This window comes from Pseudonaja textilis, chromosome Z, assembly GCF_049901715.1.
Source record: "Pseudonaja textilis isolate UNSWEBS1 chromosome Z, rPseTex1.2, whole genome shotgun sequence".
Lineage (NCBI taxonomy): Eukaryota > Metazoa > Chordata > Lepidosauria > Squamata > Elapidae > Pseudonaja > Pseudonaja textilis.
In genome coordinates, this window is record NC_142008.1 from 91,028,863 (window position 1) to 91,056,250 (window position 27,388).

General features: G+C 38.2%; 1 protein-coding gene across 1 annotated transcript in view; it reads left to right on the forward strand.

The window, feature by feature from the left end:
• The window catches only part of PPP1R1B (protein phosphatase 1 regulatory inhibitor subunit 1B), a 78,478-nt gene extending 53,147 nt beyond the window's left edge, over positions 1 to 25,331 (forward strand). The window contains 6 exon segments of the mRNA XM_026717622.2: positions 5,089 to 5,265; positions 6,984 to 7,037; positions 8,038 to 8,109; positions 17,799 to 17,867; positions 17,870 to 17,929; positions 18,717 to 25,331. Coding sequence (XP_026573407.2) covers positions 5,089 to 5,265; positions 6,984 to 7,037; positions 8,038 to 8,109; positions 17,799 to 17,867; positions 17,870 to 17,929; positions 18,717 to 18,820 — 536 coding nt within the window. The 3' untranslated portion in view covers positions 18,821 to 25,331.
• Positions 25,332 to 27,388: the final 2,057 nt, after the last annotated feature.

A 27,388-nucleotide genomic window follows, 5' to 3' on the forward strand; every position in this document is an offset into this window, starting at 1 on the left:
TGAAAAACCCTGACCTAGTATGGCATCTACTTATTTTATTTATGCAGATCTGGAAAATCTGGATGGCCAAAAAATGGCAGGAAAGCATGACAAATTTTAGCATCTCTTTGCTGCCATCTATAGGTTCTGTATAATATGCAGCCCATCCTGATAGCCCTAACTTAATGCCATCTGACAGAAGCTAACTAATATGGCTTAGGGCAGAGGTTCTCAATCTTTGTAAAACAGAGACCCTTTAAAATGATAGTGAAATAAATTATGAATAAAATGAAGAATTTTACTAAGGTCAAGGTTAGGTGAGAAAGAAATGTCTCAATTACTTTAAATAATTATATGTTAATTGATCTACCACAGGGGTTCTCACTTTGCAGGCTTCTAACTGTTATGCAAATTTGCTTCTTGGCCTTTAAAACAGCAGCATCTTCTGCAGTGTAGCTTAGGCATCTAAATTGCAGCCCATTTTGCTTTTATAGTCAACGCAATCCTGAATAATCATACAAAAACTAACATCTGCAAGTCTTGAAGTCTCTAATTGAGTACATATACTACTACAATGAACTCTATAAAAGGGCAACTGATAAAGGAGCAGATCATGTAAAACAACCCAAAACAAGGTGTATCTCTAAAAGAACTAGAACACATTAAAAAAAAAAAGAATTGACATTGCCTGCCTCCCCACTCCCCAAAACTTCTTATAACAAAAGATCTTGTCTTTCTGCCTTGCAATTCTTCTTCAAACAATTCATTTCTCACTGAGGACTAGATTCTTGCCAAGTTTCCTTTGCTGGGCAAGGGAACTATTTGTGCAAACTCTTCAGTAGGTCTCCGTTGTGTGGCAGTATGAGAAAATTCCTCCCCTACCTTTGAGCACTTTATTTTCTAAAGCTGCTAATCTCTTGTTTTTCAATAAACCTTTGTTCATGCTTCTTTCATCCTGTCAACTGAGATTTTGTCTGCCAAATCTTGTGTTATTATTGGGAGGTGTACATTTAATTTGTTTTCCTGTAGAGCTTCTGCAACTGCAAAGTCTTATGGTAAGTTTTAAATCATGATCAAGCTTACAGTGTCATAAAAGTTTATAGGATATTCTAATTACTTAAAATGATGAGTCAGATAGAGAAAAATAATCATACTAGTAACTATAATATCTAAGAATAAAAGAACAATTTAGATGACAATATTGTACAATGATTAAGGAGAGGAAAAGTTGTGGATATGTACTTTTGATAAGGATCTTGGGGAGAAATAGTTTTATCCTGCATAAGAAGCAGGATTTAAGTCTAGGATTCAAACTATATCTATATTTAAATTACAGATAATTCTCACTTACATACCGCTGTACTCAGTGACTCAATAACAGTTCAAAATTGTGACAGTGCTGAAAGTAGGTTTATGACCAGTCCTCAAAGTTGTGGCTGTCACAGCATCCTCAGCATTTGGTAGATTTACAACTGGCCTCTATTTAAAACTGTTGCAGAAACCTATAGTGACATGATTGCCATTTGCAAGCTTCCAACTAGCAAAGTCAACGGGGAAACCATTGGTTCTGGTCATGTGATGCCACACTTAACAACCTATAGTAATTCACTAAATGACCACAGGGGAACTGCCATTGGCATAGTCATGTCATGTTTTACTTTATGATCATATCATGTAGCAACAGAATTGCAGGTCTCAATTGCAGTTATTAAGTGAGGACTACCTATTTAGGAATAATTTTTAAATGGACATCATTGTAAAAATTATCACATGTCTATTTTATGCAAACGTGTTTTATTTTGTCCTCTTTTGCTAAAGTTCTCAAATGGAGAGTTGTCTGAGGCACCTTAAGCAAAATAGAAGTGGGGAAAGGGTTACAAATGTAGGGGGATTTACACCTGTCAAGTCAAAGTCATGTCAGAACATGCTTTCATTCTCTGGACAAGCTACTAATTACCTTGAACATATTTTCTCAGAAAAATAAAGGACAAACTTGAGAAAGAGGCAAATCTAAAAGAGATTTATAAGGATAAAAAATTAATTGTTTATAACTTTGCTTTACAAAGAAAAATTCAGGAGCAAAACCAAGAAAAACTTTACATGCATATTCTAAGAATAGATAAACCCCAACAGAATGTGTACATTCATTTTAAAAAGACAATTCAATTTTCATATTTTCCACACAAATGTGAAAGATGATGCATTAAAAGTTGAACCATTTGTATGGTGAAAATTAAATGACCCAAATAAAAAACCAAAGTGAGTTTTTGAAAAACAAAAGGACATCTAAAAGACAGGTTTCTGAAATAATAAATTGTCCTTTATATGAAAGATCACTGGGTCACTGGGTGTATTGCTAGTCATGTTTGGATCTTACGAGATCATTCAGGCAAGTTAAAATGAATTGAAGGGAAAAAATGCCCTGGTGTTTAGATAAAAAGGGCAAGGTAGGAAGACAAGACAAAGTTTGAGCTCCAAGATCTGGACGTTTTCACTGTAAATAATGGTCTTGCTGGAGTGCCTTGTCAAAAAAAGCACTTGGATGTAGATGATAGAGGGCTAATCTGGAGGGAATGCCTCAGGCACTAATCAAGAAAAGACTGCTAATATTCCATTTGACTCCTTAATTACTAAGTGGTTCATTTTCTGTTCCATTTGCTGCCTCCTCCTCCTCCTCCTCCTCCTCCTCCTCCTCCTCCTCCTCCTCCTCCGTGTACCTGTATTTCAAGTTGCTTGTGACCAACATTGAAACAGATTTAAGCATACAAAGAAATTATTTTCACACTTAATACATCAATAAGATTGTTGAGTCAAAACCAGAAGATGAAATGAGTTGTTACTCTGGATGCTTTCACCATTTCCTGAGGGCTGTCAAATCAGATCCATCAAAGCAAGCAAAGTAGCTTAGGATTTAGTGCCACAAATGTAAAGTAGAGGAGTTCTCAGCAAATGGATTTGTAAATGAGTCTTGTCCATCATTGGATTTCTTGTTCTTCTTGCTATGGCTCAAACTGGCAGAAGATTCTCCCTTCCTCTGCTTCCAGTCAAGGATATTAATACTCTTTCGGTATGTTATATGATACGTAGGCTGTTAGTTTAACGTACTGCAATAAATACATTGCAACACCTATTGCAAACTTTGGAAGAGTTGTATGTTTTTGTTCTAATGTTCTTCTGGAATACTAGCAGTGAAATTCGGAGAACTATGTAGATTGACCATAGCTATTAGACCAATTCTCTTTGATGTTGCAGTTATGGCAAATTTGACATTGCAAATCCTGAGTTCAGGCTGTAGTAGTGGTGTCGGGTGTTTTGGATACATTGGCACCAGCTTCAGAATCCTCAGGGTAGGTTTCAGTTCTCAGAGAAAGAAGACCCAGGTTTTTATGCAATGAATTTTTCCCCCAAATATTGACTTTAGGATTAACAGTGTTAGCCAGCTCTTGTTAGCAAAGAGCTGGCATAGAAGAAATGAAACTGATTTCAAATTGTTCTTTAATGTTTTAAAATTATATGCATATCTCACCTGTCCTGTAGTTCAAGTTATATGTTTGTCCTCTCCTTTTTTATTCACAAAACAGCACTCCAAAAATGGGTTAGGGCATAATTCCCCAGTGTGGTTCAATTTCTAGGTTGAAATTTGAACCCAGAACTGTTCCTCAAAGTAAAAGAGCCTTCCTTTTGTATTTGAAGTAACAAAAAATGATTATAATGCCAAATGTTCTCCCTTACCCCACCCTGTGAAACAAAGCTGGGGAAATCTACCTGGCTATCCCTATTCTGCCACAGGAATTACACAAGCAAATGCTGCTGTTGTTAGTTTCAGTACAACAGAGCAAGTTAAGTGTAGGTCAGGTGGATTCCCCCAGCTTCGTTTGCCTTCCTTCCCACCAAACATCGCCAGCTGGCAGAAATGAATCCACTTTTTAATGTTGGGCAGAGCTGAGTTTGGAGAGAAAGTGGGTTTTAACAGATGGCTAGACTAGTGTGTTGAGCCATCTGCCAAAACTCGCTCTGGTTTTGCACAAATATTTTGTGCGGGTGTGTTCAGAAGAAGCTGTCAGGGTTGAAGTTAGCAAGATGGGAAGAGGGAAGATTGGAAGCAGAGAAGTCTGTTATGAAAACACTGTGCAGATGGACATAATAGCCAAACTTAAGAAAAAGTGCCTTTTTCTTAGGATATCATAAAGAAATCCAAGATTTAACTCTGCATTATGTCTTTATATAAAAACTTGTATGTGGCTTGGTAAAAGCTGCTCTATTTTAGGTTGCTATGGCTATTGTAAAGGATGTTCATAGAGACATGTTATGCCCTAGATTTCTTGTGAGTGTGCTAAATTTCAAAGATAATTATTGCAGGCATCTGAAGAGCTTTAAACAGGAACCTCACTGTTAGTTTTTATCAGTGGTTAGAAATATTAGAACTATTCCAACAGAGCACCAACCCCAAAACAGCCTGAACAACAACATATAGAATCAGGGAAAGTTGTACCATGAAGCAGCAAAGAATAAAGCAAGTTTTTGTCTCTCTGCTTCACTGTATGCTAACAGTGCTCAGCGGCTGTTTGGCTGGTGCCCATTTCTGAGCCAGAAGTCAATTTGGAGACCTGAAGAACAGGGGGCTAGGGTACAGTTTGAAAAAAGGAAATGAATTTTCTCATTGCCCAATTTTGAATAGTCCTGGAAGAGAGTGCCCAGAGGTAGGGGCAGGCCTGCACCAGCTTAAAGTGGCCAGCAGATGCCAGGCTGATCCCACCAATCTGACTGTACTAAGGACACAGTGTCAGTGAAGTACATCAGATTGTATTCACCACAAAACCTTTCCTGGGAGAATTCAGATGGTAGGGGAGAAAGACTAATTTGATGCTGGTGCAGTTTAGGCTAGCTGAAATTTGCCTAAATATTTTTGGATTTTCACAAACATCATACAACTATTGCTTTAAGGATGGATTGGGGTTTTTTTGTTTGTTGATGTTATCTATGATCTTTTTAAAAAAGCATCTTTTTTAAAAACGTTTACCACTCTAAAAAGTAAACTGAATACCTCCGCCTTCCCATTTCTCTTTTAATATTTCTGCTTTGCCATCTTTTTTTTTTCTTTAATGACAGCTGTGCAACGCCTCGCACAAAGCCATCTGGAATCCAACAGTTCCTGGATGGATGAAGACTATGCTGAAGAAGTTGAGGAAGAAGAAGAAGAGGAGGAGGAGGAGGAAGAAGAAGAAGAAGAAGCTCAGGATTCAGATGACACTGTGAGGGAGATGACTGGCTTGTATAAATCAGGAGGTAAGCCAGACAAAGAGTGCTTTGGAAAGAAGAGAGTAAACCAATGGGAAAACCAGAGTTATCAAGCTGAGTTTTGCAGTGCAGAGACAGGCATGTTTTGAAAGTGCTTCCTATTCAAAAATTGTTCTTATAAGTGTATTATTAATCAATCAACTACCACTATTGACTGCTTAGCACTGATTGTGCTTGCTGATCCTGTTTGATTAACCTGAGAGGAATAATTTATTGCTCCTTATGTAGCCTCTGTCTCCATGACACTCTATAGCAGTGTTTCTCAACACCAACAACTTTAAGATGTGTGGATTTCAACTCTCAGAATTCATGTGCTGGCTTGGGAATTCTGGGAGTTGAAGTCTACCCATCTTAAAGTTGCTGAGGTTGAGAAACACCGGGCTATTTAGCATATTTGCCCATCTGGTTTGTGTGCAGAAAGGGAAACGGCAATTTTCTTTGATTATATGGCAGTATTCCTAAATAATTTTCAAAATACCATAAATCCCAGAATTCTCAGCTGATATGCCATGTTTTCTGGGCATTATGGGAGTTATATCTGGAGAGTGAAAAGTTATATCTGGTGAATGAGAAGGCTGACTTAGTATTTATTGCATTATTGGAGTCCACAATCAGAATATCCAAAGGCATTTTGGGGAATTGCATTGGCTTTTTCTTTGATACAGAGAAAAAAGTCTACTATTTTGTTTTAAACAAATGCTCCAAAAAGCATTCAAGTGGGTTACAGAGGAGGCCTTAGAAGCCCAAGTAATACAATAGCTGCCTAGTTTCCTAGGCTACAGTTGAAATTATCTCATGTAACCCTAATAGTTCGTTGAATTCTGAATTTTTCATTGTTGTTCAAAAATGAACAAATCCCTGTCTGTGTTTGTGTGTGAGTTTTCAGTTCTTGCTTTCAAACCTTAACTGAATCAGATGATCACTTGCAAGACATTTTAAAAAGGTTGTCTGCTTGAACCCGGGATGATATCTCAAAGGGTATTGTGAGGAAAATTGTGAGGGGCGGTGATTCCTGAGGTCAAGCAGTTTTACAGGTGTTACTGTAGTGACACACTTCTATTTAAAGGGCTTTCCCCCCACTGTTACCTATGGATCCCACTCACTAGGAGCATACTGTATGTACTGAATATATTTCCCTTCATTTAGCACCTTTGTCAGAGAGAAATCTGTAACTGTCTCCCCCTCTCAGCACACACATACACGTACCTTCCTATCCTGGCTACAGGGAGCTGCCAGTCTCCTAGGAAACCAGCTTTCTCCTCAGCAGGAAGGAGCTGCAAGATGGGAGAGTGGAATCTATAGAAGACATTTTTCTCTTTTCCACCCCCAGGCCCGCTGTCCACATATTTGCTTTTTCTAGCTATTCCAGAGCAAAGGTTTGAAACTTATGCTGGTTGCCTGGTGCTCTAAAGAACACTTTGTGGATTTCAGACTCTCATGAAATCTACCTGCATGATGCTGATTTCAATCAGTAGAAAGAATAGAGGTTGAACTTCTCCAGTATGTTGTGGGAATGGCGCCAGGGGTTATGCAAATGTAACTGAAAGTAAGTGAAAGCCCATGGATTCTCAGGTTGAGCAATCATCAGTGTTGGAAATTGGTTCTCTTAAAAACAGAAGAAAGCGTAGAGGTCTAGCCTTCCCCCTGCCCCCAATAAAGCACCAATAATGTGTTTCTGGTTCATATTTCTTTATTGCCTGTTACAGAATCCCAGGGGCAGGGTCCAGCTTCCAAGGGAAGACTGCTAAGACAATGCACTGGTAAGATAAACCAGCATTTCTTCATGCCAGAAGTCATGACATACTGGTGTGTGTTTTGATTGCATAATTAAACTAATCAGCAGTGACACTGAACAGCAGCAAGGGATAGTTCTCCCATACTTACCTTGAAGTAATGCAAATGAAATATTTGCAAGTAGAGCTGCTTTTTCTCATTCTTCTGTAATAAACTATATATGGTCCAACTTGAATGTCCTCCAGAAGGCTGGAATGTCCTCCAGAAATGTGGACTTCCTTTTTTTTTTTTTCCATTTCTATGTCCTAAGTTTAGTATAGTGAAGTGTCTTTGTTTTTTAGCGCCAAAGTCAATTTATCCATTTCTGCGCATTTTGAGATTTTTTCAATAATCAATTCTTCTGATGGAATTTGGTGTTGTTTCCAATGTTGAGCGAAGGCTAATCTGGCCGCTGTTAAAATGTGTATTGTTATGTATTTGGTTTTTTTGGAAATTTGCTTATCAAAAATCCCTAGTAGAAATGTGGACTTCCTTAGTCAGGGGAATTCCAGAAGAATTCAGGAGCCAATTCTGGTTGAAATATTTACCAAGACAATTTATAATTTCATCAAGCAGGAGGGATGTATTATGTGTGAAGATTTAGGAAATTATTCCAGCAGGTAGAAAAGAATATCCGGCTGCCATTCGCAGATAAATTCAAAACTATTATGGAAGTCTACTCAGAGTTACTAATGAAAGTGCTATAGATAAGTGGATTCATTTGCAAACAGAGAAGCAATGAGAAACAATTGCTCCGGAAAAGACTGCAGGGCAACCATAAAGGAAGAAGGAAAGAAATTGTCTGACACAAAGTGTGAGAAAACTGCTGTTTTATCTTCTGAGGGATAATGTATTTCTCTTTCCTTCCTTCCTTCCTTCCTTCCTTCCTTCCTTCCTTCCTTCCTTCCTTCCTTCCTTCCTTCCTTCCTTCCTTCCTTCCTTCCTTCCTTCCTTCCTTGCTAATTATTGTCATCATACCCCACAAAGTCTTGGAAAATAAGCCCAAGGAATCTGAGCATCCAGTCTGCCCATCTCTCTCCAAATCCCTGAAACGGAAAGGTAAATGTGGGTGTTACAATATAGAGTTAAGAGGGATTTATTGCTGGAGGACGTAATCAAAGGTATGAATTTGGTCATGGTTGTTCTCTCTCTCTCTCTCTCTCTCTCTCTCTCTCTCTCTCTCTCTCTCTCTCTTTGTCTCTCTCTCTCTTCCGTCTCTCTTCCATAGCCAAAGAGTTTCACATGTCTTCAAAAGATAATAAAAACTTACAGAAAATTAGCAGTCTCTTTTACAGGCAATCTGTTCCAATGCTTTTAATTCTTGTCCAATTTCAACTATTTCCTTCACAGTTGAAGGCACAATAGTAAACGTTCTGAGAGAGCAAAATGGAACTTGTGATAAACATAAACATTTTAGTGGTCCAGATGATAATTTTAACTTCCCTTCTACTGCGGTAAATACAAACCAGTGCTTCTCTAATTCAGGAATTTTAAGTTAGATGTACTGGGATTTGAAGTTGTAGATTAAGTTATACATTATATTACTCCACAAGGGTAACTTTGTTTGTTTGATGGTTAAAACAGTGTGATATGTGAATCTAGCAGTAAAAGCTTATAATATAGAATGGCTGCCAGACCTCAAATTTAGTAGTTGCTATGTAGCAAGTTAGGAGATTCTGCAGAGCAGAAGAATTTTCTCACCCAAATCTTCCTGTCCCCATGAATCAAATATTTTCAATCTGAAGACTCACTGGGTACACTAGTGTTCCACCAGAATTCTTACCTAGAGTAGCAATTGGCCATGCAGGTTGGGAATTCTGGGAGTTATGATAAAATACCGTACTTCTGAAAGAAACTTCAGGTGGGCAAAGACTAAAAAATAAGGTGTGTTCCTTCAATAAGGTGCTTTCTTTTTCCTTTTCTTTCTCAGATACGTTTTTATCTATTACAGTACTGGTTTTTCAAATGCTCATCTGTTCACTTACAAAAATTGATGATGATGTGTCCATACAAAAATATGTTGGATTCTTCTACAGATGACTTTTGGGAGAAATCACACTACTTTGAACACATGTTTCTGGGTACCATTCTTACTAGTTCTCCAAGACAGCTTTAGTAGCCTTTCAGAAAAACAGAGTGCCAGAAGTGCTTATAAAGAGGGTATTGAGTGGTTTATATAAATACTCCTATGACCACTGAAAGAACTGCAGTTCTGGATGAAGGTCAAGGATTCAACCAAGTTCCAGAAGTCTTAATGATACTACATGGACTAGGGACAGAGTTGGCTGTTAGTGGACAATGTTTTTCCCAGAAATTGAATAAAGTTTTCTTCCAATATTAACCGCAAACCAAGAGCTGTTGGATGACAGAAGGGACAACTGGCCAAGGCTGCCTGGCCATTCCCACTTCACTCGAGGCCCCGCACTGCTGTCAATCCACCTCAGGAATTCATCCTAGGCTGGCCCGCCAGTGGGATTTTCCCTCACTACTAGTTCCCCCAGCCCCTTATTCTGGGTGATTTACAGAGGGACCCTTGTCCCAACCCACCTGGCTTTGAGGGACAATGACAGGCATGCTGGCAGCTAAACCATGCGCCAAAGGTGGGCCTCTGTATTGTCATTGGATGTGGTGGTGCCAGGTGGGTAAGCAGTAGACTTGGGTGCCAGAAGGCAGGAGACATGGCAATTGCTGTGTGGAGCAACCAGACTGTTCCTCTCTGTAGGGGTGCCTTCCCAGGAGCAGCATAGTGTCCTGCCATCCCCAAAAGGAAGGCTTGAGAATCCCTGGGTGCAGAGCAGAGTTAGGCAGCATGCAACAGTCGTGGCAGTGGCAGAAGCTGTGCGGTGAAACCAGGGGTGGGATTCAATTTTTTTAACAACTGGTTCTGTGGGCGTGGCTTAGTTGGTAGCTTAAATGGTGGTCATGTCACTGGGTGAACATGGCTTGGTGGTCATGTGACTGGCTGGGCGTGGCCAACTCAACATCACTCACATCGAGGCATGCATCTCCTCTCCTGGCCTCTCATGACTGTAATAGTCGTAAGTGTGAAAAATGGTCATAAGTCACATTTTTCAGTGCCATTGTAACTTTGAATGGTCACTCCACATAAGAAAGGTACCAGCAAAGGAGGGAAAAAAACTCCAGAAAAGTTCCAGAGACAGGAAGTCTAGTCCTGCCAAGAATGTAATAAGGGTTAACAGAGAGGCAATTTCTGTAAGCAACACCAGAATGTTTCCTTCCTGGCTTCCTTACAGGATTAGGCCAGTAATTTCTTCTAACAACCGGTTCTCCGAACTGCTTAGAATGTTAACAACTGGTTCTAGCGAATAGGTGAGAACTGGTAGAATCCCACCCCTGGGTGAAACCCAGGCTTTCCCTTTTATTCCCTTTTGGCAGGGTGCTGTGCTGCCCCTACGAAGGCTTGCCTGATGGAGAGGAGCAGCTCGGTTGCTCTGCACAGCAACTGCCATGTCCCTTACCTTCCCAGTGCCCAAGGAAACTGCATGCCTCATCTGGCACCACCACGCCCAATGGGAAGACAGAGTCTCACTCCTTGTCATATGGGCTGGCTGCCAGGACACTTGGCTAATTCTCTCTCAAAGCCAATTGGCTGGAGACAAGTGTCCCTCTGCAATTTGACCTGGGCAAGAGGGTAGGGGACCAGTGATGGGGGAAAAACACTGCCTGAGAGCCAGTTGAAGATGAATGCCCATGGTGGATCGGCTGTGGTGGGGGTCCCTGGATGAAGCAGACATGGAAGGCAGCCCCAGAGAATTTTCCTAGACTCTTGGAGGGAAGTACAATGATCCAAAATACAAAGCCAACAAGGTACAAAGATCTGGAATAGGAAGAATATTGGAACAGTGTAGAACAACAGATAGCAAAAGGGCAAAAAATTATGGCTGAATACAATAGAAATCAGAATCAATCCTGGGAAGATATAGTGTATCATGCCATAATTGTCTGTGGAAAAGGGATTGATCAGTTCTAGGAACACACAGTAAAGAAATAAAGGCCAATCCCAAGAAGACAATCTCAAATGTGAGGAAAAGTAAGTCTGTGATAGCTAAAGGTTTGAATATTTATGGGTCAAATCAGAATGAATATGTTAGCCTCTGTGTTTGTTCAGCTCTCTTAATGAGGGAGTTTAATTGGAAAATCCTGTGAGAAAATATTTTACATGAGGATGCAAAACTAATGAGTAAAAATCCATATGAATAATATGGCATATGATAATTGCCACATTTACCTGTACAGAAAGATCATTCCTTGGAACATAAGGATATAATTGTAAATAAAAACTATTAATAAGGTCCACACAGAGATCTTAAACATGGTGAAATTGGCTAATTGGCTCCATCCAAATGCAAAATTGTTTGGGCTACAACCAGAATACCCATCACCTCCTGTAAAAAAAGAATTTGGCTCATAAACCATGGTATTATTTGATAGGTCAAAATAGAATATATAGTCTTATTCCCAAATATTAATCCACATCAACTCTTATGTAATAGTAGTCATATTATATTCCAAGTCTTGTTACTGGAAAAGGATTGAAACCACAAGATGGTGGCAATATCAGAATGTACACCATGTCTCCATTGGAGAGCTGGTTAAGTAAGTTGATAAATGTGAATAGGAAACACTATGTATAGTATCAGTTCTGCACACGAAAGAAGAAACACAGTCTTGGATGCCATTCCTTTCTGTTTAGACTTGGCAGCATGGCCCATTCTCTGCTGATAAAAAGAGATCAATTAACTGGAAGTTAAGTGATTAACTGGAAGTGAAGTCCATGAATATCTCATGTTCAAAGGATCCAGATACTACCTAAAAAACAGGAGCATCTTGTAGAAGTGAGTTTGATACACAGAATGGGATTAAACTACTATCAATCAGTTGCCTAGTTAAATGTGACCTATAGATTAATTATAAACAACCACTCTTACTTAATTACATTTTGCTTCTCTCAACGTGTGTGGGTGTCATCTGCTTGCAAATTAAAGCAACCTTTGTCCTCAAAAAGGAGATCTATGTGACCTAACTTCCTGTGACACAAATTGGAACTAAGGCAAAAGAATCTACTTAAATAAATACTTATGCCTTTGAGAAGAAAAATTGGTCTTTCACTTTTCTTAAGGTAGATGAGGAAATAAAGAAGTACATTTAACACACAGAACATGTGGCTAGATTGCTAAGCAGGCCTTAAGCAAGTCTCTTTATTAATTCAGTTTTGTGACAAAGTGTGGTTTAGTCTTAGACTTGTTCTTTGTCATATCCACAATTGCAGAACTTGTTGAAAATAAAAACTGGCAATTTCCCCTCCCCCATCTGAAACTGAGAAATTTTCTTGCTTTTTCAAGTTAGTGGTACATCATCAGAAAGAAGCTACATGGATTTTTTTTTTCTTATAAACTGAAGGAAATCTGGAATATAACGAGGACTACTATTTCATAAGAGTTTATATGGATAAACTGGAATACTATATAGGGTTTTAAAAATATTATGTTAATGCTAACTAGTAGGAGACATTATACAACCATTTGAAACCTAATTAGTACTTTTCAGGCTTAGCTATTCTATACAGTTCCTGAATTGTCCCAATAAGGGGAGGAAACCTTGTTCTCTAGTGCCTCCTAATGGTCAGTAGCTAATATGATCTCTAAAGTTATAAACGCCTAAATATGAGAGCATGTCGAAAAAGTGGAGATGTAAGTGCATAGCTTCTATAAATTTATTGATGAATTGACTTTATGAAATTCAGACCCTAACAGCTCTCAAGACTGTAGAAACTGTCTTGTGCAGGATGTAATATTCTCAGGGAGAAGGTTGAAAGGATATGATGATGATTCAAAATCCAGAAAGAAAAGAACATATAAGGTAGTTAAATAATCTGGTTGTCTTTATCGGGTCATTGGATGATAAAAGGAAGGTTGGTCTGAAAATGGTGGGTGGTGACAGTCATGCAGGACTAGAGATGATCCTGCAAATCTCAGCAATGCAATAAAAGGTCTTCACAAGCAAAGGAGTCATCACCATGGTGAGAAATGACTTGGGAGACTCTCTCAGTAAACAATATAATAAGTTTAACATAGAACTCCTGATGCCTAACTCCAGGGGCCTAATACTGGAGTTAATAGTGATGACAATATAAAATATTGTATATAATTTATTAAAAAAAATATTGTCCTTTGAGAAGAATCCAAACACTTATGCTATCATGGTTATCTAAAGGAAATGGTGAAAAACCACATCCAGAAATGTATCTTGCAAGTATATACTTCCAGGGGTGGGATTCTACCAGTTTGCACCTATACGCTAGAACCAGTTGTTAACATTCTAAGCAGTTTGGAAAACCAGTTGTTAGAAGAAATTACTGGCCTAATCCTGTAAGGAAGGCAGGAAGGAAACATTCTGGTGTTGCTTACAGAAACTGCCTTTCCGTTAACCCTTATTACATTCTTGGCAGGACTAGAATTCCTGTCTCTGGAACTTCTCTGGAGTTTTTTTCCTTCCTTTGCTGGTAGTTTGCTTGTGTGTAGTGACCATTCAAAGTTACAGTGGCACTGAAAAAAATGACTTATTTTTCACACTTATGACTGTTGCAGCATCCCCACAGTCATGAGAGGCCAGGCGAGGAGATGCATGCCTCGATGTGAGTGATATTGAGTTGGCCACCCCCAGCCAATAACATGATCACCAAACCATGCCCACCACCTAAGCCACGCTCACAGAACCGGTTGTTAAAAATGTGAATCCCACCCCGGAATACTTCTCATCAAAATATTTTTCTTGACTGAAGAAGATTCCAATGTAGGCTCCAAGCAAGTATGTGATTGCAGAGATCAGAAAGAATTTCTCCATTCTGTGGCTCAACTCCCCTCAGCTAAAGACTTATTTTCTACAGTTATGCAAGCATCCTCTGAAAAACAGTAGCCAGAATACCAATAGGGCTAAATGAATAGGATATTTGGAGGGTAAACAAGTCTTGTCATAACAGCTTCTATGAGCAAAGATCTTCTCTACAAAGATCTTAGGATAGAGCTGAATTTAACAAATGCGTCCCCAGCCACTTAAAATTTAAAGTTTTACTCTTAAGCACAAAAGGATTTTTCTTTTGTCTGCTGAAAGCAAGATTTTAGAATAATTGTAATAATTATTTAGAGTAATTATGACTGTAGAATAGTATGCATAACACTGGTTTCACATATTGTGCTACACATGATTTACCATGTTAGCCCATTCATGGATAAACCGACCTTTCAATTTTTTTTATTACCATAAAATACCATGAAAAATGTATTACCCACAGATAAGCCAAGCTCTCAAAATGTTGGTATGTTTTAATGTTCACAATTGACTTATATACCATTTGTCCATATTTTTGGTGAAAAATTCAAGGGCTGACTTATCTATGAATGGCTTACAGGTATGGAACATAGGTAAGTACCAGAATTATTATATACACTCATGCATAAACTCAATGCAATTTTGGGGTGTATTTTGGCACCTATAATTGTAAACTTGTTTGTGAGTATATACAGGATATTTACTCTACAATTTTATCACAGTCCACAATCTAACATGTGTTTTTGAGCAAATCTATTTCTATTTTAAACTGGTCAAAATTAAACAGTTGGACTTTTAAAAAAGACAATGTCATACCTAAGAGTATGAGAGAGTTTACTACTTGAACATTTGATGGTTCTGTGATTCCACTATATTCCTTATTGCTTCCATGTGATAGACAAAAGTAATATTATGCAAAGTAAATATATGAAGCTTAATTTGCATAATTTATATAGGTCATAGATTTCAGCTTTTGCACTGCAGAATGAATTGTCTGGGTGTTGGATTCTTACAACACGCATCTTGTAAGTTATAAATTATCCTTTCAATTCAGCTTGTAAGTTATGCATTGGTCTGGGTGCCTCCAGGTAAATTGTGACTGATTCTCATAATCTCCTCAGAAACTAACACATTTGGATGGCACTGATTTGTAATTTGTATGATTCATATGACAGGACAATACATGTAATCTCTCTCTCTCTCTCTGTGAAATAATATGTAGATGGACAAACATTGTGACGTACATGTGTGTGTGTGTATGTGTGTGTGTGTGTTCCTTTGAATCTGTCTTGTCTCCTGGTAACTGCCTGGATAAATGCAGATTTCTTGGCATGATTTTGGAAGGGATTTGTCATTGCTTTCTTCCCAGGACTGAGAAAGAGGTCAATTGTCTTTGTGCCTAAGGCAGGAGTAGAATTCACAAGTTCCTGGTTTGTATCCTGATGCATTTAATCACTACACCAAACTGGTTCTCCATCCTTCATTAGTATAATACAATATCAGTGCAACAATCCCGTAATCCTTCAAGTCCCCATGCCATTATCCATCAAATTCTCTGGCTTTTGCAGAGAGAACATTTGAGTCAATTGAACTGCAATAAGGTTCACTGAAATGCATTTTATGGCTTAACTGTCAGCAAGTGCAGCTGGTGTTTTGATTAATGTCACGGAAAGCAATGCACCAAATAGAGCAATTGCTTATTCTCCAATAGTTTGTACATAAAAATTGGGAGATGCTCATGATATTGTAATTCCATGCTATGGATCACAATCACCACTCCCTTCACTATTATACTGTATATTGGTGAGGGCTTTTGGTGATTTGCTGTACGCTCCATTTATTCCTGTCACACAGGCCAAGAAACAAGGTTATTTTTATTAAAGACAACCATTCCAACAGAATCCAGCAGCTTCAGTCTATCAAATGGCAAACAATAGACCTCCAATTTGTTGTAAAAGTCATATTTGCATGGAATTGAGTAATTGTTGTGATCCATTCCATTGCAGAGCACCAGGCTGGGAAGCCTGGGAACTGCATGGTGCTTAAGTGTTTGTCCACATGCATCTCTGCTAGAGAAAATGCATAACATACACAAAGAGAAACAGTGATTGAACTTCACAAAGAATAGACGATAATCTCTGAGGAACAATATTTTGACCATAATTACACCAAGTTAAAATGTATTCCTACAGCATCAAACAAAGTAAAACAATTTCATGATCAAAATAAAAATTAAATTATGGTATAAAGTATTTAATTATAGACATTAAAAAATTAAAGTCTACAGCATGTTTTTAAAAAGAGCTCTAACTTTTCTGCTCCGCCACAATTCTGTCTAAATATTCCCCAAATCCTTTATTCTGTAATTGGCAAAATTACAAAAATAAAAACATTCCCACTGGCACTAAATAGCAATTACATCAGACAGAGGCAAATTAGAAAACAGAAGCAGAGATCAGCTCTGAATTCCTATCCACATAAGGTCAGAACTGCAGTGGTCAGAATCAAAGGCTTGTTGAGAAAGAAAGGTTAACTCCCACAGCACAGCAAATGAGATATGTAAGTAGCAGTAGTTGTTCAGTCATTCATTCACTTATTTGTGACTCAGGGGACATCATTTTGCCAGGAATGTCTGTCAGTAACTGCTTCTCTGAGCTCTTGAAAGCTCCTGCTTGTGACAATTCTACTATTGTATAAAGTCTGAAAGTTCTGTTCATTGTAAAATAAAAATAATTTGTCACATTGACAAGACATTCTACATGGAGAATATTCATGTGTGGGAATGAGAACAATAGTTTCCCCTCCTCTCAAGTTTAGGAATCTCTTTGAGTCTTGTCATTCTGTACATGTTTTCCTTTTGGCAGTTTACATTAAAAAAAATTAAGGATAATGCAGGCAGTTTTACTCTCACTTTTATTGGTGACAATCTGTTGTGTAAATCCCATTATTACAAGATTTCCATGTTCCTACGTTAATCAGTAACTTAACAAAGAACAAATTATTCAGCATATTACTGAGGGTTCCCAGATGGAAACTACATCCCCAAGGAAAGATGGCTGCAGAAAATACAGGTGCAAAAGAGAGACCTGCTGAGACTATGTTGTGTGAAGCGCTACTTCATGAATTTAAGTGTGTGTGTGTGTGTGTGTGTGTGTGTGTGTGTGTGTTGTGAATGCATGTGAGTAAAAGAGACTTGCCAAAACAACTTGTTTGCATTACCCACAATGCTTTTTGCATCTCTGCTAGGATTTGCTGATTTTGAAAATATCAGTGAACCACAGCCCAGGTCACTATATGCTTTCTGTCTCACCTTGAAATCCCCCGCTATTTCTGCTACCTTTTGAAGTAGTATTAAAACAATAGGTTATCTGCAGTCAGCAGTTTCTGAATCAATTACAGGTAGTCTTCATTTAGCTGCAACTAAAATTGGAATCAGCACCTTGGTCCTTAAACTAAGCAATTGCTAAGTTAAACATCACAATTTTTCAATTTTAGTTCACTTTCCTTGTATTAAATACCTGCAAAAGCTCTAAATGCAAGGATTGATCACAAAGTTACTTTTCCTTCACCATTGTAAAACTGTGAATGGTTCACAAATGAGGACTACCTGTATGAAGATGAGAATAATAGACCTTATATGCAGATTAGATTAAATACCTATAGTGAAGGACTAATATAAACAGCTCTTTGAGCTTTTAAAATTATGTATGTTGCTTTTGTGGAATTTGAATAAATATTTTAAGTGCTTATCTTTCTTTCAGAAAGGGGGTGATTTAACTCTAGGATTGGATCATGATGAAGTGGAAATATGTATTGAGTGTAACCCTGAGCTTTCTGAAGGAGCAGGAGGTTTTTTCTTTCTTTTTTCTTTTTGTGACAATGAAGTCTGATCTCTTTAGGTGGGCAGAAAGTATCCTTTGCAGGATCTGTTGAGGAAGTCCCTCCTACTGGGTCAGATAAGTCAGAAGAGGGGATGGCCTGGAAGAGGAGACAGATGTGAAACAGGAAGAGGGAGATCCACCATTAACAGGTAATGGAGCTGGCTCTTGGATTGCAATGCTTGCACAATAGCACAATGTTAGGCCTTCTCTTTTTTTGCAAACAATTTGTTGCATTTCCTCTATCGCAAAGGTCCCAATTGCGTATTTATGAAGGGGTTCTCTGTTATTTCCATTTTTGCTTGATAGAAGGATAAGTTACTCAGTTCTTTGTTTTTATGGATCTTGAAGCCAGGGAGATTCAGAAACAGGGACAGCTCTAGGACCATGTCTGCTCATAAGGAAAGAGGACTTTTCCCTAATCATTCCCTGAGGCCAAGGGTGATTTTATATATATATATATATATATTTATATATATGTTTTCTGAGGTTCTCATGGTATTTGTATGGATCTTTGGTTGTTGGTTTCCCGCGTAAGATACTTCAATCTTACGCGGAGAAAACCCAACAACCAAAGATCCACATTTATTTATATATATATATATATATATATATATATATATATATATATATATATATATATATATATAAATAAGAGATAATATATATAAGAGAAATCTGATCTGGGTTGGAATTATGTATAACAAAGATTTCATCCCACTCAGCCTGGATTCTATGAGCTAGCTTTTTCGCCTTTCCAATTTTTATGCTGTAATTCTCAAATAAAAATCCTGGATAGATTTTTTTTCTAAAGAACATTTTCACACTTTCACAAAGCTTGGATTCCCAAGATTCACAAACCACATTTACATTGATTTGCAATAATCATTTTAAAGCAGATTTTGCCTCTCCCTGATCTTTCTTCTCTTTCCTTCATAGATCATGACATGGAACAGAGTCACTCTGACTGGAAAGAAAGACCTTCCTGTGCTGTTAAACTGGAAAAACGTTCTTCCCCACCCCCAATCCACACCACAACCTAGCACTGGAAGTGAAGGATAGTTTTGGGAGATATCCTGTTGATGGCAATCTCTCATTTTTCACAAGACCAATTGGATTACTTCCTTTAACAACTATTTTCCCTCTTACTCTCTTTTCTGTTCTGAATTTGTATCTTATTTGGCAGTGTGTGGTTATGTTCAGTGAATTGTTCAATAGAAGGGGTAAAGGGAAGGAAGGTGAACGAAAAGCTACCTAGAAATGAACCTTCACATTCAAAGGCGTGATATCTCTGATGGCCTGTTGTTGTGGACGTGGCAGGATGGCTATTTTTATTGTGCCTTGCCAGTAGATTTCACTGCAAGGGAAGGAAGGAGGCCATTCCCACATTCATTGTTTGACCTTCAACCCTGGACTAGATGCTCATTTGGTTGGATCTAGCATGATCATTCTTGGTTTTTTTTAATGTTTCTGTTCAACTATCCAGACCCTGATGATTATATGATTATGGTTTGGAATATTAATAATTATCTAAGGAAATAATTGCTGAGGTGCTTCCAGACAAATAGAGCCTTGTTTTAGTAAAAAAGTATTATATAACTATGTTATTTTTCATTATTAAAAAATGGAAACTATTGTGTCTTGGTGGGAGGGAAAAACAAAAGAGATATTATGCAGTAATTGGAAGCAATGTCCTATGTAAACCATGTAAAATTTCATCAAGGAGGTTGATTGCACAATAAACTCCTTGTCTGGCAGCACTTCTTCTCTGAAGATATTGCCATTTGATTTCTAAAAACCAAATATAAAAATTTAGTATTTCAGCAACTAGAATTTATAGCTGAGTTCAGCTGAATTATCTAAAGAAAGATCTTTAACCTTTCTCCCACATCCATTGTTCCATTCAATGCTCAGAAAGCTGTAATTCCGGATCCAATCACTGAATAATTCAATCTTCTTCCTTCTTTCCTTTCTCTCACACTTTTCTCTCTGTGTATTGGGAAATGCCATTCCATGTTTCTCTGCTCTATTAAAGCTTTGTAAATAAATACTGTATTTAAAGAGTATTTTATGGAGGGAAGAGCCAACAGCAAAAGTTTAAACCAGTTCTTCCTTAATACATTAGCCAGGACCTTCAGAAGGAAAAGTTTCACAGTTTTGCAGTATTGACTTTCTGCAGATAATCTCTATATACATAAACCAAAGTTCATTGGCAGTAGGTATATAAAAACAAATTTTAGGACAAATTTGGGAGAGTGGGAAGGATGGACCCATTATTATTCCCCCAATGTTTATCTTTAGGAAAACCTTAGTTTTAGCTTCCAAACACAGCCCAAGCAAACCAGTTGTCAAATATTCAAGACTGCGTTTTGTGTATAGAAATCAGCAAATTTTTGCTTACTTATATGTTCATTTATGTATTACCTCAACTTCTACACTGCTTCAATCTTCATGACTTTAATGTGCAGTTAGTACAGCTATTACAGTCTACCTCTCCTCTTTGTAGGACACTTTGTAATAGTTTAAGATCCACTTTTTGTTGTTGTTGTTGATCAGTCACTAAGTCATGTTCTATTCCACATAGACCCCAGCATACAAAGACCCTGTCCTCCACTATCTCCCTGAGCCTACCCAAACTCATACCTATCGTGTCAATGACACTATCTATCTCATCCTCTGCCATCCCCTTCTCCTTTTGCTTTCCATCTTTCCTAACATCAGGGTCTTCTTCAATTAGTCCTCTATTCCCACTTCAGCTTCAATACCTGTCCTTTCAAACAAGTCAGGATTGATTTCTTTTAGCATTGACTGATTTGATCTCCTTGGGATCCAAGGGATTCTCAAGAATCTTTCTCCACACCACACTTTGAAATCAATTCTTCAGCGCTCAGCCTTCCTTATGGTACATCTCTCATAGCCATACATTGCAACTTGGAATGCCATGGTTTTAACCAGTGGTGGAATTCTATTTTTTTTACTACCATTTCTGTGGGTGTGGCTTGGTTGGCATGGCTTGGTGGGTGTGGCCTGGTGGGCATGGTAGGGGAAGGATACTGCAAAATCTCCATTCCCATCCCACTCCAGGGGAAGGTTACTGCAAAATCCCATTCCCTCCCCACCCCACTAACCTGCTTTCCAGCTCTGGTCTCCTGTGCGGGGCAACAAAAGAAGACCCAGCCGATGAGCTGGGACTCAGGAGGCAGAGAATAGATGGGGGTGGGGCCAGTCAGAGGTAATATTTGCTGGTTCTCCGAACTACTCAAAATTTCTGCTACTGGTTCTCCAGAACTGTCAGAACCTGCTGAATACCACCTCTGGTTTTAACTATAGAGGTGTTGGCAAGGTGATGTCTTGCTTTTTAACATGCTGTCTAGGTTTGCCATAGCTTTCTTCCCAAGGAGTAAGCACCTCTTAATTTCATGGTTGCAGTTTCTGTCTGCAGTGATCTTGAAGCCCAAGAAGATAAAATCCAATTCCAATTCTTCTCCTTCTATCTGCCAGGAAGTGAGGGGAAAAGATTCCATGATCTTAGTTTTTGTAATGTTGAGTTTCAAGCCAACCTTTACACTTTCTTCTTTCACATTCATCAAGAAGCTCTTTAGTTCTTATTCACTTTCTGCCAATAGATATGTATGGTCCGCATATCTGAGGTTGTTGGTATTTTTGCCAGCACACTTCTGATTCACAAAGCCTGGTATTTTGCATAAAGTACCCTGCATATAAGTTAAATAAGTAGGATGATAATATACAGCCTTGTTGTACTCCTTTCCCCATTTTGGAACCAATTAGTTGTTCCATGTCTGGTTCTAACTGTTGCTTCTTGTTTGTTGTGATCGACACAATCAAAGGATTTAATGTAGTCAATGAAGCATATGTTTTTCTAGAACTCCCTTACTTTTTCCATAACCCAGTGAATGTTGGCATTTTGATCTCTGATTCCTCTGTCTCTTCAAAATCCAACTTGTGCTTCTGATAATTCTTGGTTCATATATTGCTGAAGCCTAGTTTGTAGGACTTTGAGCATGATCTTGCTAGTGTGTAAAATCAGTGCAATTCTACAATGCAATTTAACATTCTCTGGCATTGTCCTTCTTTGGGATTGGAATGTAAACTGACCTTTTCCAATTTGTGGCCATTGATGAATTTTCAAAATTTACTGACATGTTGAGTGCTGCACTTCAACGGCATTGTCTTTCAGATTTTTAAATAACTCTACTGGAATACCCTAATCCCTGCTAGCTTTGTTGTTGGTAAGACCCAGTTCAGTGCCCTCCAAATGTGATTTATAATTTCCTGCCTTCAATATCTATATGGGATATCAAATCAGACATTTTAATGGAGCTATGAGATGTAGATCTCAGGGAAGTGGAACAGGTTCACTGTAATACTAGCTCTGTGATCTGTGCGAATCTCCTCAAGAAAGCAGTCAGAAAGGTAACAATAGGCTAGGTTAGAGCTTTGGTGAATATTTCTTTGGGAGAGAGGATACTTACAATAGTGCACCTATCCTTAAGAAGCAATGCTTTTACCTCAAAGGTGTTTTTTTCAAGAGGCAACTGGACTTTGTTTTTCTTTGTAAATGGGTGTGGAGCCTTCTTGGAACTGTTGAAAGGACTATGTTGTAATTCTTGGAACTTCTGAAAGGACTGTATTGTCTCCACACCCATTTGCACTACTCAGATGACACAGATAAATATCCAAGTGGCCTCAAGGACTCTCTAAAAGAATGCAAATGACCAGCTGTTTGCAAGGAATATAAATCCTTTCATTCCCCACCATCCAGTCAGAGCTGAAGAAACTTCTTGGATGAGAAGTGAAATGTCCTCAAAGAAAAACAAGAAAGTCCAGTTGCCTTTTGAAAAAGCACCTTTCGGACAACCATGACCTAGATGACTGAGAATCTCCATAGACCAAGCTTTAAATTGCCTCCAATTTTCCCTTTCTTGGAAAGATGGTTGAACCAGCTGATGAACCAGTAGTTAAAGAGAACTATGGATGAAACAGATTATCTGGATGCTTTTAATTAGGATTCAAACTGGGATGATGATTGTTGTGGATCACCTTTGTGGGGACTGTAAGCAGTAGTACACTTTCCTTGGCTAACCTCCATGAATCAACTATGGTACTGCTGAACTGTCTATGAGAATTGAAAATTGGTAGCTTTCAGCTTTTAGAGTATGCCCATCTTTGACTCAAAATGTGGGTCTGCAACTTATAGAGAAATACCTGAGGGTATTTCTGAACTCACAACTCCTGATGGAAATGAGCATGAAAGTAACGGTCAGGTTCAGCTTATGTTCCAGTTGCGTCGCTCATGTCCTTGTCACTTCACATCTTCATTACAATCCCTCTTCTCTGAAACAACAGCCCTAGAAACAGGGAGGGGTCCATTGTCTCTTAGAATTTTAGGAAGCTACTAAAACCTGGCTCTTCCAGAGGGTTTGGCGTATGAGAATATTATTCTGAGAGAAAACACCAGAGAGATAGATGGGAAATATTATAATTGTAATGCTTATATACTATTGATTTTGTGGTGGTTTGATTATTAAACATTATTTTATTATTTTCAAACTAAAGAATTTGCTACCCTTCAATGTCTATGGAGCACATAAAAGCCTAATAATCTAAATAAATGTAGGTTGCTTGCACCCTTTTCTAACTATGTTTTGTGATATGTATTTCTAATCATATAACTTCCCCCGCCTCAATGTCTACTGTGTTTAAAAATTAGGTTTTATCCTTTTCTTGCATGAATGGATCAAAAATATGAGTGGCTGATTATTTTCAATCTATTAAAGGTGTAGAAATGATTTCCTAAAACAGAAACAGGCATAGATGAACATTCATATTTTCAGAATTCTTGAAGCAGAACATTGTTCTATACTTTAAGCAAATTGCTTATTTGATTTGTACCACACTAACTAAGTAAGCTATGAAACCTTTATTCACATTTCTTAAAACTAACATCCTTGTTTCAAGTTACTGATTTTGTAGGACTGTGGGCTTATAGAAAGTTTGGGAATTCTCTAATCATCCTCATCACTCCTTGACTCTCTCCTCAGTTCACAGGAAAAATATGATCTCTTTGTGTAACTACAGAACTGTCTTCTTAAAGCCAGATCCCAGATGGGACCATGTCTACAGCAAGAAACATTCTTGTTGCCAGAAAACAACTTAAAACCAGCCAATTGGCCTTCTACTAGGAAATAAGTAAAACCAGCTGGCTCTTGGCACCCTCCCCACTTGAGGATACAATACAATGGCTGCTTTCAGGCACCCTCACTCCTTCAGCCTTGTTTTCCTTAATCAAACCCTTTCTATCCAGGAGAGCTGTGCAGCGTGTTGTGGATCATCCTGTCCTGTTGTATGATAGGATGCAATGGCAAGATTTTGAGGATAAAATGTTATACAAATGTTGGAATTTCATCAGCACCATGATGATTACACCATTAGAGCCTAAGGTCGACCCAATTTCTACTGAACATGTTCAGTTGCATTATATATGCTCACTCCCCCATTCCAGTTGTTGAGCATCATGCTCCAAGGCCATTTTGTGTTGCTGGGCTAAGAAGATATGTGACTTCCAATGCTATTGCCCATGTGTTTCTAGGTTGGGCTTTAATCAGAGGCCTTATAGGTAATCCTTGACTTACAACCATGATTGAACCCAGAATTTATGTTGCTCGGTGAGAAATTTGTTAAGTGAGTTTTGCCCTATTTTATGACTTTCCTTGCCACATATGGTAAGTGAATCACTGTAGTTGTTAACTTAGTAACATGGTTGTTAAATGAATCTGGCTTCTCCATTGGCTTTGCTTGTCAGTTCACAAAAGATTATCATGTAACCCTGGGATACTGGAATGACATAAATATGAACCAGTTGTCAAGCATCCAAATGTAAATCATGTGACCATGAGGATTGCTGCAAAGATTGTGTGAAAAATGGTCATAAGTCAGTTTTTAGTGCCATTGTAACATTTGTCACTAAATGAACTGTTGTAAGTCAATGACTACCTGTATTAACTCGTGTTTGGTATTCTTGAAAAATGATGCTATACCTCTTTAAAAGTCATGTTCACCATTTGTGAGAGAGTTCTACAGAAAGCACTCACCTTCTCTTTTTAAAATAAAATAGGCCTGGAGGAAGAGCAATGGCAAGATGAATACTGAAAGTAAGACTACTGTGAAAATCATTTTCCATCATTGCTCCATTACACACGTAGCAGAAACAGTAATGCACATGACTCTGAAATGTTAGATCTCACTTTTATAAGGCAGGAACAGCAATGAGATCATCGTAATATCAACAGCAACATCATGAAAAAAAAATTCTTCGCATTGTTCCTACTGAGTGTTCTGTAATAGGAGCAGTGGTCAACAAATCTTCACAGCCATCTGTAAAAAGAACCCAGCACCTGAAGATGAGATAAAAACATGATGGAATGGTTTACTATTGCCTTCTACACTAATAGCTTTTTATATGACTGTTGCTTAATGTAGTTGCCTCTGTGATTTAACTGGACTGCTGGAATAAACTTCATCCCTCTTCTTGTAGTTTCCCAGAATTCTTCATTCCCCCACTCAAAAACAACAGCTCCTCTTCCTCCATACTGAAGCAGCACAGTACTTGAAGGAAAATATTTGCTTAACCATGGTACAGGTAAAACTAAAACCAAACAAATCATAAATAGCTTTGGGAGGTAGGAAGCAGATGTGTTTATTTTCCAGTAACACCTTCAGCAGAAATGAAGGACAGAAACCCTATTGCTAGTGGCTCTAAAGAGCCCCTTTCTTAAGGAAATCTAACAGACATAAGCAAAGCGCTTTTGACAAATGGTGATTATTGCCTCTATTCCAAAGAAATAAGATACAGCTTTAAAACGTTCCTGATGGTTTGTTTGATACACTTTTAATGCTTTATTGTTCAAACCAGAAAGAAACCAAATGAGACAAAATCATTTAAATTAACAAAACTGCAAGCAATTCAGCTCACAGCTATTAAATATAACTGCAAACTGTCAACATCTAAAGAATGATTGACAAGTGTTACAACATTAAATAGAACAAGTACTGGGAATTCCAAAACTTGATATAAAAATCTAGTAAATAAATAAATGGTCATTCACAAAAGGTAAAAAGAAACTCAGCAATCATGGAATAGGAAGACATACATTTTTATTAACTGATCAAAGAGCAGAAAACAATAGAATAAATTGACAATTTTCAAACTGGAAAGTCATTCAAAGTATGACAAAGGTAAAGTTTCCCACATACATGCTAATTGTTTCCGGGTTTAGGGGGCAGTGCTCATCTTTGTCACAAAGCCGAAGAGCCAGCGCTGTTGAAGACATCTCCATGGTCATGTGGCTGGCATGACTCCATGCTGAAGGCGTATGGAACCTTTCCACCAAAGCGGTCCCTATTTTTCTACTTGCATTCTACATGCTTTCAAACTTCTAAGTTGGCAGAAGCTAGGACAAGTAACAGGAGCTCACTCCATTACGTGATGCTAGGGATTTGAACCACCTAACTGCCGACCTTTCTGATCAACAAGCTCAGCGTCTTAGCCACTGAGTCCCCTAAAGTATGACATTATGAGTACCAAACTAGGCAAGTTAATGTAGTCTTCTTGGCACTATTTCAAAAGTGGTTTCTCATTACCTGCCTCCTAGGCAGGAGAGTGACTGGCCCAAGATCACCCAGTCACCTTCATGCTAAGGCAGGATGAGAATTCATGGTCTACAAGTTTCTATCCTGATCCCTTAACCACTATGACTATACCAAACTGGTCACCAAAATATCAAAAGCAGTTCTATATAATCAACTTTTTAAAAAACCCTACATACAGAGAGAAATTCTTGGGATCAAAGCTGGCAGTAAATAAGGAACGTAATTGGTGATTATCCCAATGAAAGTGTCTATAAACATGGTTTCCTTTGGTTATAATTTTGTACTTAGAATCATCAGAAACTGCACATGTACAAACATCAAATATACACTGGTGAGTCATCAATATGATGCAACTACAAAAACTATAAAATTGTGTATCGCTGACTTTACTGTAATCACTCCTCTCTATAGGGGACATATTGGTACTGAGGGCCAGTTTAATGTAGCAGCTAAGATGCTGACTTAAAAATTAGAAAACTCTTATTCCAGGCTTCCTTTGGCCAATACTTCTCAATCTGGCCTACCGGGCTGTTATTGTAAGGAAAACATGAGACAGGAGGATTAGATATCTGCTGCCTTGAGTTATGTATACTGTATGGAAACAGATGGGATAACAACAATATTCATCTTGCATACTGCATCTAGTTCTGGGCACATATTTTAAATGGAAGAAATTAGGTTCAGACAATGGCAACGAAGATGAGCCGAATATTTAAGATAGACCTGAGAGTGAGAAGAGGTTGAACAGTTACTCTCGAGAAACAACAGAGGTCATATCATTCCTTAGAACTCTGACAGAAAGTAAGTACCTTTTCTTCTCTCTCTCTCTCTTTCTCTCTCTCTCACACACACATTTAAGAATGGAAGACATCCCTGATCCATAGTTTTCTGGCCAGCGCTGCAGCAATGATTTGCCACTGCTTTATTCCAAGATTTCTTCT